At 36.9% G+C, this 13868-nt stretch overlaps 1 protein-coding gene across 3 annotated transcripts in view; it reads right to left on the reverse strand.

Moving 5' to 3' along the window:
- VMP1 (vacuole membrane protein 1) overlaps positions 1-13868 on the reverse strand; it is a 71571-nt gene that overhangs the window by 5051 nt on the left and 52652 nt on the right. For all 3 annotated transcript variants that reach the window (XM_052803377.1, XM_052803378.1, XM_052803379.1), the window contains 2 exons: positions 13213-13329; positions 10708-10769 (listed from right to left, as the gene is read on the reverse strand). In XM_052803377.1, the coding sequence (XP_052659337.1) occupies positions 10708-10769; positions 13213-13329 (179 nt within the window). The remainder of the gene's footprint in view (positions 1-10707; positions 10770-13212; positions 13330-13868) is intronic.

Consider the following 13868-nt stretch of genomic DNA (forward strand, 5'->3'; position numbering starts at 1 on the left):
ACTTGCACAAAAGCTACAATACATAACTGAACACCTTGTTCTGACATTAACGTTACAAAGATCACGGATATGTTTTTGGAACTAAGAACCCTCTCCCACCTCTACAGCGTAAAGGTGTTGGCGCTGGACAGACTCACAGCAGCCCCCAACTTCCATTCTGCAAATACCACAGCCTGTCCAGACTTCAATCAAAAACAACCTAGGTAATTTTTCTTTATATCTATACACCATGCTATTTAGCAGGAGGTCCAAAGAGCCTTAATAATTGTCACGATACTTTTAAAAAAAAAAAAAACAAACCTTAAATACTATACAGAAGAAATTACCACTAGCCACACTAGCCACAACACTAGCTCAGCTGGTGTGGTGAGAACACACGCACAATCCGAAGGCTCCCAAGGTTTCATCCCTATATGTGCACCAACACTCCTAACCCCAGCCACAGGAGAGTTCCCATTACTGACAAGTGCCATTTTAACTTCAAAGAGAGCTAAGATCTTAACTTTTTTTTTTTTTTTTAGTTCTAAAGAAATAATATGGTCTTCTACATTACAAAAGTCATCTAAATTTCAACACTTCAGTTTTGATTCTTTACTACTTCAGGGAGGATTTAGTAAAACACGCTTCAGACACCAAGATACACATGGACAATTTTACAAACTGATCATCTCCTCTCCAAATGACTGCAGGAGGGCTAGGTCTCTCAAATTATTTTCCTCAGTCTCCTGATTTGACACAATATTTCCTTTTCCAGGCTAAAGCCCAATTAAAAAATAACAGCTTTCTAATCTTAAGAATTTATGAAAATGCACAGACCGAAGAAATGAAGTAGCTCACTCTCCTCCACTAAATCTATTTCCTTCAATAGCCAGGGGCAAATAATTTTTTTGAACTTATTTACAAGAAAAAGATTGCTTCCCTCATGATTCACCATCACAATGATACAAATGGGTGAGTAAATTCTGTGCCTAGACTGGTAAAATTTCAGGGGAAAAAAAAAAAAAAAAAAGAGCAGAGACTAAAGCACGTCTATTACACATTTTACACAAGAGTATGTCAACTTTTACAAATGATTTCCAGTTTTTCAGAACCATCCCTTACAAAGCTGACTATTCGTGGTAAAAATGCTCCTAAGGACTCGCCGATCAGTACGAGTCACAGTTTTAAAAAATGAGTTACATTTTGAGGTTTCTTTTCTTTTTCAAATGACACTTGGAAGCCCGGAAAAGCTACTGAAGGGTAATAGTTTACTTTTAAACTTCTGCATGATTATGAAATCAGGAATATTTAAATGATGAGAGATGAATGATTAACAGAATGGTTGCTTAAATACCTCAATTTTTTTTCTGAAAACTGAACTAAGTCAGTGCCCAATTAGCATTAAACAACAGAACAAAGACATGAAAACCAAGTTCAGACGGCTTGAAGAGATCCTGGTGCATCAACACTGTATTTCAAAATTTTTTTCACTAAAAGTATTCAGCTTTTTTTTTGTGACCATGACTAAGAATTAAGTACACAACATTCATTTTATTAAAGCTATTTTGAAGAACTCTAAGATCCTGAATGCAAGGCTTCTAAAAGTCTGCAATATTTTGCACATTCATCTAGAAAATCATGAATCCACAGTACTAGGAATAAAATTCTTGAAATCCCATTTCAGCGGGACAGTATCGGTTACTTGCACTCTTTCGACAAAATTCAATCATTTAATCAACCAGCTAACTCATATGTCACCTAATATCCAAAGCGTAGGCATAATCTTAGATCTGAAAGTCTTAAAAACCAGTTTTCATTTTATTTCATTACAAACAAGTGATTGGTATCCCCCCACAAACCTAGTGAAGTTCAACTCCCTAACCCTGTTCTTACCAAAGGAGGAGGGGGAAAACTTCAGTATAAATTTTCAGGGATTACATTCAAACAGAGGCAGGTACACAGGCAGAAGGAGCGGATTTGCATCATAATTCTGCGCCACTTAGCAGTGACTCGAAGATACACCTTCAAAAGACTGCTGCAGTTTCAGGAGTCGACATGCAAACCACAAGTGTATTTACACATCCGACTTAAGGAGGGAAGATGCTTAAAGATAACCCTGTTTGTAGAATAATCTAAAACCAATTCCTTGCATTTTCCTTTGAGAATCAAGCCTGTTGTCTTTCAAATAAAGACTAGGAAAGGGTAAGAAAATAAAAGGACCTTAGTGCACAACAGAACGTAGCTCATCCACACTTTGTAGTCTCTATCTGCCAAAACAAAACACACGAAAAACCCCCAAACACATAACCTGCTGTCCCTTCTTAAAGGCTTAGAATGTAGGTCTTAGTGAGCTGCTTAAGGACTTCAATTAAAAAATTAAAAAAAAAAAAGAAAACAAAACCACAAAAACCCCATTCACGAGAAGTTGTGTGTAAAAATAAGCAATGAAATACATTTCACTAGTTGCTATCATTGTTATTAATCAATTTTGCAGTTAATCAGCAACAGGCGTGCACTCCTAGGAAGAGAGATGCTGTTCTTGTGTATTCTGTCCTTTCACCAAAATTTACTTGAAAAACAAAGAGACTAGCTACAGTTTTACCATAAGATTCAGAAAAAAATTCTTTGATTTTTTTTTTTTTGAGGAAAAAAAAAACTCTGAAGAAATTTTGATTCAGAAGACGTTTTAGAAACACTTAACATTAAACACCAATTTTTTTTAACTCATTCTGATTCTCTGGTAAAATTGAATGTTTCATAAGGAATTGAAACTGAAAACAGACTTCCAAAAAATTGTACTAGCCTTTGGTATAGCCCTAATTCATTAAAATCATAACATTTCAGTAAAAAACATTACTTGCGTTCTAATACTACAACATAAACACCCATTAAGAATTTTGCTTCACTGAACAAAACACTGTTGAAGCTTGTTTTCAGAAGTATTACCTGGTATTTGTAATTAAACAGATGTATCTTTGATTTTTTTTTTTAAATTAAGAGCTACGATTTCTATGCAAATGAAAAATTACATAGCTTTTTTTCCAACAAATAAAACAAAACTTCACATCTATTTGAAGCACCACACTACAGAGATTCAGCAAAGTTGTTCTAGGATCAGCTTAAAAATTACACCAACTATGTACAGATTCTGACAATATGACTCCTACAACTTCTATTCCAGTTACAGCAAAACCGTGTTTATTAAAATACACTGTACAATTTATTCATTTGCTTTTCAAAGAATGCCTGTCAACAGCTGAACCTCAAACACATGTCACTAGTCATGAAGAGGTAGGAAAGATTTTTGGGAAACTTATCTTTTTAACAGAATCTTTGGAACTACAGGCAGGAGTTTTCTCAAACGCACATGGATGAAGTGCCAAACCAAGGGGTGGGGAAGAGGTATTTTCCCTATGCCAGTTTAACAAAAAATAGAAAGTTATTAAAAATGCAGCTCACTAGAGTATTGACTAATATTAAAAATACTTCTTTAAAACCATTTAATCATTATATTTGCACTTTTGAAAGGCATATTTTTCATCTTACAAGATCTTTAAGGGTATAGGTTACTCCTGAGTTATCGACATTTCGTAACCTATGCTTTTAGAGTTTGTGAACGCTCAGATAATTACAAGCTGTGCTAAATGCTGAAGTACAGTTCTCTATCAAATGCTGCCTTTTAGTATCATTGTGCAAACACTTCACACAAAAAAAATCTATCAGTCCACGATTTTGGATATAAAGCTCCCATCTTATAAAAGCCTCTGCACATGTGCATATTCACCTACTCTTCCAGAGAGAAATGTTAGAATTAGCAAGTATTTTCAAGAAACACTGAAGCTGCCATTTTAGACCCATGTTTTAGGAACATTAATACATTGGGGTTTTTACTGCTAATGAAACTTTTTCATTTGTAAGAGGCCTCCAACAGCAAGTGATGATTAAGCAGCTGATTAACGCCAAGCAGTTCTTAAACTCCATTTATTCTGATGGAAATTAAAAATGTAAATAAGAACTTCAGTGGCATTCAGTTTGAATTTTATACCCTATTCAGCAGCTCCTATGAACAACTGGAATCAGTCCTCCAGTTGTGATGATCAAGAAACATTAAGCACCGCAGGTTTAAAAACATGGAAGTCTATTTTATCATGGAAATGATAACCTGAAGGGAAATGAGAACCACAGTAATTGAATAGATGGTGCAAACAAGGCGCCAGGCTCCCAGGCTGAAACACACCGAAGCCCTGCTTGGAAAGGTGATGCAATATTGAGTCACAACCCCATTTTACGGATGATCTCTCTAATATCCACAGCTGTTAATTTGGAAAAACCGTTTAACTGTTCACAGGGGGACTGATTTTGTCAGACTCTCTGGCATGCACGCTTTGTCCTCGTCCGGACCCTCTCAGAGTCTGGGGACAAACAGCGTCGTACACATTTTGCTCAGATTCAGCTATTTGGGCTAGTCCAGCTATAGAAAAAAACATCCTTTTAGGAAATGCCAGCACTACCATTCCAAATGAAGACAACAGCGAAAGAAATTTTGAAACAACAGAAAACCAAACTAAGAGGAAAATATCACTGTGCGTTTTGTCAGCACAAACCCTGCACACACTCGGTATCTCACCCCGGCGGTCCTGCAGCAAGCATGGCCCAAGGCCAGAGATTATCTCCTTCTACAAAAAAGGGAGTTAAGTGGCACTGAAGAATGTGACAAGCGAAGGAGGGGGTGTGCTGGGATGGAGTCTTCGCTCCCAGTACTTCCAACTCTTTTTTTTAATAATTTATTTAAATCAGACTAGCTATTGACAGCTAGGCCAAAGGGCCAAAGCAAAGGCTTTCACCTTCCGAACAACTGTGCAAAACTTCATTAAATCATCACACCCAACACCCGCTCCTCCCACACAGAGTTTATATTAGATTCACATTTCTTCATTCCCCTGCAAGAATGCAAGAAAAATCCATCCTGCAGCTCAAAAGCAGTAAGGCATTTAGCAAGAGGCTCCATATTTGGTTATTTTAGCCATTCCTCCCTTAAAAGAAACTGGAAGTTTTGCTCCAGCACGGTATCAACTTCTTTGAGAGTTAGACATCTTATAAACCATTGAAAAACAGATTCCAACAGAAATATTTTTATGCCACTGGACAATTAGCAAAGCTGATTAATTCGCGTACCGGGTTCACTGTCTAAACAGAGCACCTTTCTTCCTGCAAGTTATCTGAACCTTCAATGGTTAATTTTTTTCCAGACAGTGATCTAAACAGGCTTAACGGTTAGTATTTTAATGAGCTGTCATTTCCTGTGCTGATAAAGATTCTCACAGTATTTAAACCATCCATTTCCCCCCAGCTCCGCCAATACCAGGACCCTGCGCAGTGACTCAGTGGATCTCTGACTCAGCCCTCAGACGATGCTGCAGCAAACCTGGACCCTGGCTCAGAGCAAAACCTGGGCTCCCGAATCACGGAGGGAGTAACCACAGCCTTCAGCTTCCATCACCGCCACTTGGGGCTCAGAGCCTTTGGTGAAACTTAGATGTTATCTCTGTTCAGTGGTCTAAAAATTGCAGAAAATAAATCTGGTTTATGGTCAGGATCAACAGAAACATTTCGGGGTTAAAAGACTACTTGGCAGATTCACTTGCTTTACAAGATGAGGAAAGAAAATATCTTATTTGAAGATTACTAAGCTAAAATTGTTACACGTTTGACGTCATTTATACTTGGAGCTATGCTCCAATACCCACATTAACCAAGCTGTCTGCGAAATGGGTTTTTTTCTTGGGACATTCTGTTCTGTTAAAATCAATGCTTTCAGAAATAGGAATTGCAACATCTCTGAACTGCGGGGTCTTAACTCTGCTCAACATTGCCCTTTGCAAGGAAACTTCTATTTGTATTTTAAAGATATATTTTTGTACACAATCTAGAAAAAAAAAAAACTTGCCTGTTCGGAGTTAAATCCCACAAGCCTTTTGCAAATAAACTTTTATAATTCTGTTGTGATCCACTGGAAGGTTTTCAACACCAAAGCTACTCAAATTTCATCCACATCTGTGTCCCTTTCAAGATGCTAAAGCCTGTTTTGTGCAGAGCTGATCTATTGTGTACAGGGTGTCTTATGAGGGCACAGTCCCACAGGTTTCTGATATACTTGTGGGAGGAGAGCCATTGATTTATTGTACCAAGAAATGTCAGGTGTATTGGTAAAACCTTCCAGAAGCATTTCTCTCAGGAGATTTTGAAGTCACTGCCTAGTTATCCATGTTCTCAGCCACTTCAGGTTATTTTTGGTTGAATTCTATTACACAGGTTTCAATTTAAATATTGATCGGAGCCTGTTTTTCAAAATATCCTTTAATGAGGATGCCAGTTCAACAAGATACGGACTTTCTGGCATACAAAGGTCCACCAAGTGAGAAGGTGTGGTTGGCAGATTGAGGCTCGCTCCTTTGATGCTGCTCTGCCCAGAGCAGAGCGATAGGAAGCAGTGGAGATGAGCTGGCAGAGGCCACGCTGTGCCGCCATACCCTGCTGAAAGCCCCCAAAACCCCAGGCAATCGCTTGGCACAATGCGAATCAAAAAAAAAAAAAAAAAAAAAAAAAAAAGAGCTCTTCCCACCGCAAGACAACTGACTTCTGGTGCAGCCCCTTCTATCCCTGTATCACTATATTCTAAAGAAGTAACCTAAACCTGTATTGTAAATTATTTTTGAAAAAAATTATACAATCTTTAAACAAAGTTTCCAGTTACATCAGTCACCATGAATTCATTTGTACTTTTTTCGTGAAAGGAACATCACGCTCCTTACAAGAGTCAACTGAGATTAAGTTGTGAAGCAAAGAATGATGGCACAATAAATAGCAGCAAACTGGTTTGTCAAGGCAATGGTTCAAGTACCTGTTACCAAAAACTGTTTTTCCTTTAAGACATGCAATTATTCAAACTGGCCTGCATGGCTGGTAAGCATGAAAATTTGTTCCACAGAAACTACCAGGTTAAGAAACCCTTCAGAAGCACTGATATTTTGGGGTATATTTTCAAGTCTGAGTTTGTTGAGTTACACTTCACACTGTTAACACATCCCACCCACAGAACATGGCACTAACAAATTAACTTCTAAAAATCTGTGGAAGTATGCAATTTTTTTTTTTCACATGCATTTCACTGGCTTCTACTTAAACTTCAGATTAGCTTATTGACTCAGTTCATTAATTGAATAGATTAGTCTCTACTTCTCTTAAAATCAGCAAGGCATGATTTGCTACAGGCAGTAGTTCACTCCTTTAGCTGAGACGACAGCATACCTGGTGTATCACATGAGCACTTCTCAGTGGTCATGCCTCCCCTCTGACTAACTATCACAGCCTCTGTAATTAAGATGTTCTGCAGCCTATGCGAGTTTATCATTAACTTAATCATAGTCAGAGGGAATCTCTCTGCCCGACAAAGGGTGGGATTTGTCCAAAAGGGATGCAGCCATACCACTTGCCACTGAAGTTCAGGTGATTCTGAGGTGAAGGCCAGGAGCTGTCTAACGCTATATAAAACATGTTTCTGATTTTCTTAGATGTCTATTGAAGTTCTAAAGTTATTAGCACATTTTCACAAAATATGAACAGAGCATGCTGAATTAAAAAAAAAAAAAAAAATTAGATTATTTTCTTTCTGAACATTTACCCAGAATTGATGGCAGACAGTTTGTGGACTGTGTGTGCTTTGAGAACTACTTCTTTTAGTAGTTTTCTGGGAATTCTTAATCCACATTTGAAACTGCCACTTCAAAGAAAATACGATCGTGCTTAAAAGCAATATGCTTAGTGTGACTTCATAAACAATCCTGCAGCTGTAGGTAAAAAAAATTAAACGGAAAGATTTAAGAGCCAAAAGAAAACCCACAACACACATGATAATTAAACATTTTAAGTGGGCTAGATCTGGCCTAAAACCAGCATCAAAGTATTTTACATGGATGATCAGTAAGTTAAACTCTTCTTTAAGTGACAGAATACAAGGCAAAACTCTTACACACCACCTTTCCTCACAAAAGCTTATGAATGTAATACAACCTGAGAGAAAACATTATCCTCTTTTAGCAGTTTAGACAGCAACAATACAACTTTAAACTATTAACTGGTAGAACAGGTCGATAATTACCAGCCCCATATGAGCTAGCAGTATCTTTGTAATCCTCTTCAGCTTTGATTTCAAGACTCATGCTAACTTCAGTTTCTTAAATCCATCCACGTCTTCTTGTCCCTTCTAACAAGGCTTGCTGCAGCGCGGCTGCCATTTGCCTTGCTGCTGCCACCACCCGTCCTTCTTACCTTGTTTTTTGTACACTAGCTACCACCAATGTTTTCAAAAATTTTTTGTAAACAGCTTCTTAATTTCCTGTCACATTTTCTTTTCCTTTTCTTTCCTTATTTAATCAATCTGAGGAGTATTTTATGATCCTTTTATAAAGGAGACCTAGACAAAACTGTAAAATCAAATTACCCTAAATTATATTAAAAAAGTCTGGTTATGGCAGGCTTAGTGTGCAATGCCAGCAGCATCCAGTAACAGAAGTAAACAACTATTGAGCTATGGGCAAGATCTGCAGGTGAATAATTTTTGCTTTTTGACTAAGACTCATGTAGTTATCGAGAAATTCTCTCTGGCTTATAAAATCAAATACTCTCAGACTTTATCTCCTAACTTAATCTTCTGTCTAGATTTTAGTTATCCTGTATATTAATATGTTCAATGTTTTAAAGTATTGTGCTTAGACATTTCCTATTGTGTAAGAGCAATATCCCAGACAAAAAAAAAGTTTTAAGCCATTTGTCGGATAGAATTTGATTAAAATCAAGTTACTGACCATTAAATAGAACTATATTTTAATTTAATAATAAGGGATTTAATACAAGCTATTGTTCAACATGTTTTATACTCCACTCTAAAAGAAATTGATGAGGTAATGCTAGCAGACAGCTTGAGAAAAGTCAAGGATACCGGGACATTCCAAAAATCTTACTGTCTCCCGAGAACATTTTTTAACTCTGACATCAACCATCTAATAAAATCTGAATCCAGCAGAGGTCTTGTGAATGCATTCGAAGTAATTCGATGCAAAATTATCTCCAAGACAGATGAAGTAGGAAAAAACTACTAGTTGTGGCTCAAAGATTTGCAAGAGAGTAAATCTTTGGAAATATACCTGACCTAGTAGCAGAGCAGACCAAAATTTAGTAATAGATTGGCTAGTGTGATTGATACTAAGGAAAGCTAACTATTGATGGTTAAAAGTAGCCACATTCCTCTCTTTTTTTTTTTTTAAATAGTGTTCAAAGCAACAAATTAATTTTGAAGTTTGTTACAAACCAGACACCCAATCAGAAGATCAGGAAGTAATAAAGTCAGGATTTGTTTCATTAGTGAAGTGCCCTAGAATGTTTCTTCTGATGCTCCTTTTTCTTTGTGTAGCATTACTATGTCAAGTTTACATATTTTAAAAGGAATTATTTCCAGACATTCCTCCCCTGAAACTGTTCTTGAGAAGTGTGGCTTTTTGGATTTTATGTGAAAATAGTTATTACAGTTTGGATAGCAAAGTGTCAATCAGTTTGCCCCACATAACAAGTGAAAGACCTTGGAAAAGTAGAAACACCTTAGAATTTATTTTATGGATCCATATTAGGCATCTAGTTTAAAAAAAACCCACAAAACAAAACAAACAAAAAAAGCCCACCCCACAACAATAAGACTTTCTATTTAAATGTTAGAGATTCACATTTAAAACTGTAAACCTGCACCCCTGACATTAATCTGATCAGTGTACTGAAAACAGGCAGTAGCTTCCCCCCCAAGAACACAATTGTTCCTTTGAACAATTAAGCATGAATTTTTGATGAAATCCGTATGATTTATCTAGTTGCCTACATTTAAATTAATAAAGTTGCATACTTCGTTTGCATTCAAGCAGTTTATGAAACTTCTGCATGGTTAGAGAAGCACTGTTGCAATGTTATTTGCTAGATTACCAGGCAGGAAATGTTAACATCAACAATAGATTTTAAAATTACACAGAATTTCATGACTGAACAGGTAGATACGAGGCAAAAATCTAACACTTCATCAGTGTCCAATCTTCATTCAAATCCACTGAGGCAACATGAAAGTATGTTGTTTTAATTGTCTTTCTTCCCCCCCCCCCCCCCCCAACTGTTAGCTGGATTTTTGCTTAGTTTTCTTGTTTAAAACTGAGATTTTCACTTATTTCTCATTCTGACATTTTGAGACATCTGAGATTTTAAATGTATAAGGTAGTTCAAATTATGGAAGGGATTTACTGTCATCTTGGGACAATGCATAAATCACAACAGTGCTTTTATTTTTTGTCATAGGATCACACTACCAACACTGAAGAAAGTCCATTAAAAAACCAGCCTATTTGCAGCTAGAAGTGTAGCGATCCATAATTGGAAGACCTGTATCATATTTCTGGGTGAAAGTTAACCGTCGGTACTATACACTCAGGCCATCTGACCTTCAGTGCTATTATGTTTCTTGAAGTACTTGAAGCCCTTGAGGTGAGGAATGAAGTTGCAAATAAGACCTAAATTATGTGTTGGCCAAAGCTTGCACTTTGAAGCAAAACACAATTTTCAGCACATCTAATTTGACTCCTCCAGTATTTTTCCACTTAATGAGTGAAGGTATTACTGTGTTAAAGAATTACTCACCCGATTAGGGACACCATCTGCTCCACTATATGTTTGCTGAATGTTACAATAACGAAAAGTTTCTGTAGGAAGGAAAACATCAGTTAGAGAAACATTTGATCAAAAGGGAAGCAGGGACAATGGGGTATGACAATTTATGTTCCTTTCCAACCAGACAGCTTCTCCAGCACTCGCACATAGTTTTCCCTTCTCTTTTCTTTCAAGATCTTTATTTTTCAATACTCTTCAAAAAGAGGCAGGAGAGAGAAAAGCTGTTTACTTTATTGCTCTATTTCCTCACAGATTTCATTTCTTGCAATGTTTTTGTAGCCTATGTTACTAACCGTTCGCATCCTCCCCAAACCTAAATTCCCAGAAGCTCAAGGTCACTTTACTCCGTCAACAATGTTTTAATGGAAAAACAGTCATCACTATGCAGAAAAATTCACATCCCCTTACACAAACACTTGTACTTAAAGATCACAGAAATGAAAAATAATATATCTTCTAGTCCCCTAGTTCAAGTGCTTCAGACAGAAGCATAACAAAAAATACTTAGTGAAGAACAAAGGAAGAGCCATTGGGTACCTGTCTGTTCAAAAAACTTAGATTGTCACGGTCTCTAATGCAACAGTCTTATTTGAACATAGTAATTTCAAACTTCTGTAACACATGGCTTATTTTGCAGAAAATCCAAATGTCCACAATTTTACCACTCCCTTCTCTTCTAACACAAGTTAAAATTTTGTTAAAATAGCCTTCGCTAATTCCACTTTTGTCATATTTGACAGCTTGTTAATTTGCAAAGAGTGAGCAAGACTGTGTGTAGCTGCATATACACACACAAACAGTTCCCACAGTCTCCTTAAATCAATTTAAACATGATCTAATGAGAACTGCATTCGCTAGTCTGGAAATAAGGGATGTGACTAGAACTACACAAAATGATTTTGTGGTCCAGAGGAAGAGGCCAGTAAAAAGCAGCTCCAGGACGGCCACTGTACCAGAGTCACTCGCTTCCTGTCTAGAGCAAGATTTCATTAAAAGCCTTTTCCATGACACTTACATTTCCTAAATTACAAATTGCAGCAAGATCACTACAAAAATCAAGGCTACTGCGCAACAGTACGCTTGAAATCAAGCGTCGCAGAAGAGAGAATTCTAATCGCTAAACATATTACAAAATAAGATGATTTACCAACTGTACAAGACACTGGGAAATATTTTTTCACTTACATTTGATCTGAGTGCGGAGCACTATAAATTACATAGCAAACATTCTGCTAGCTAAACAAGACAAATAAAATAATAAAAGGAATATTACACAAATACTATTTCACTTTTCTATGTTGCCACAACAAATTCTAACAGTACCCAGATTTGAAAGCAGAAAATTTCAGACAATACAAAAATAAGTGTGGAGAAGAAGTTGTTCTATCACAGCAAATGAAAGAATTTTCAGACCTATTTATTATTTTCTGTTTAAGGACCAGGCAAAGTAAAATAACCATTTACAAAAAGACAGGAAGAAAAAAAAGGGTTGAAGATTGAAATCTTCCGTGCAGGGCGAAAGAAAGATGTTTAAGCAGCTTGATGAGGGTACTAATCGAGTAATTTTATACTACTAATAGCTTCTGCTATTTTAATGTAGTGACAGCAAAGATTTCCAAGCAACACAGCTACAGGCACTGCACCAGTCCTATGGAGATGCTTAAAAAAGCCCCAGCTGAAAACATTGGTTCTGATCTTTACAAATAGAGCGATGCAGTTCATGACATAGCACTAACCACACTGCCACCGGTAAAGAATCGCCTGGGAATCAATACTTCATCTTTCATTGGACAAGATGGTGATGCATTTTAAAAGCGAGACTCAAAATTTTGGAAAGCAACTGGAGATTCTGATTGCCAAATTCAGAACATGCAGTAAGGCTCTGAGTTCGCAAGAAAAACTGGACATACTCTGATATCAGACTATTTCAGAATAATACAGACTGAGGACACCAAAAATCGCTAACCGTGCTTGAAAGCTATGGACAATCTGCCCAGAGACATACCCTCAGGCTGCTTTCTGCAGGGCCTGAAAGGAGTGGAGTTTTCTCTACACACTCAACTGAGATAAAAGGCAGCATTTAAAAGTGCCGCTTAACTGGTAAAGGCTAGTTGCAGTGCTCTTTGAAATGAGTATTTGTTACCAAAAAGGCAAGTTCATTATGAGTACCAAGTCCTTTCAGTCTGGTAAAAACCGTAGGTAAATAACTTGGCTAACCACCAATTTCCTGAGTGGTATAGGCAGCGAGCTCATTAGTTTGTAGCTATAAATTATTCACTTGCCTATGTTTTGAACATAAGAAGCCTAGCAGATCCTTTATTGTAAATCCTTTGCAGCAAATTAATTTCTATTACTTCAGGTCAGGAAGGGAGACTCCAGAATTCATTACGAAGTAACACAGTGTAACAGTTTAAAAAAAAAAAAAAAAGAAAAAAAGTCTTCACCCCAGAGCCTTAAGGGAGGTGTAGTACTTGCCTGGATGTGCATTTTAATTACTGCTTTCCCAATCAAGGTTGCACCAAAGAAGGTCCAGAAGGGAACCAGAAAGTGTCCACATGTTATCCCGGCCAGGTCAAACAGAGGGTTTGGAATCTATGAAGTGCAAGGGAAAGAAGTTCATGAATTGCAGCACTTACTTAGACGAACAGGAACACGACAGACTTTGGAACTTTGAAAAATGAACATTTTCCCCTTATTCAATTTGATCCAAAACTCTTGTGTCTTAATACTTACAAAAATGCTAATGTCACACCACATAACTTAAGTCTCTGGGATTAAGCTAGACAATGTCCCAGACAATTCCATTCTCAGGGTCCCTCCTTACCCATGGATTTTAAAAAAGCTAACAAAAAGTTTTCCATGTGAAATGCACAGAAACCACAGCAAAGCCATTCTGAGTGATTTATCAAATTTTCTCACTGACAAGCACATCACTCTTGGAAGCTAGTGTTCAAAATGATCCCCAGTGACTTCCATCTGAGAAAGTACATTTAAAAACTGGCATTTGTAGTCATATGTATCCAGTTTAAAAACACTGATTAGATTTTATTAAGCATATGCATTTCATTTAAAATTAAAATATTTTTTTTATTGTTAAACTGTTGGCTTGACATTTGGTATTGTGATACTAT

Source organism: Harpia harpyja, chromosome 12 (assembly GCF_026419915.1).
Source record: "Harpia harpyja isolate bHarHar1 chromosome 12, bHarHar1 primary haplotype, whole genome shotgun sequence".
NCBI lineage: Eukaryota > Metazoa > Chordata > Aves > Accipitriformes > Accipitridae > Harpia > Harpia harpyja.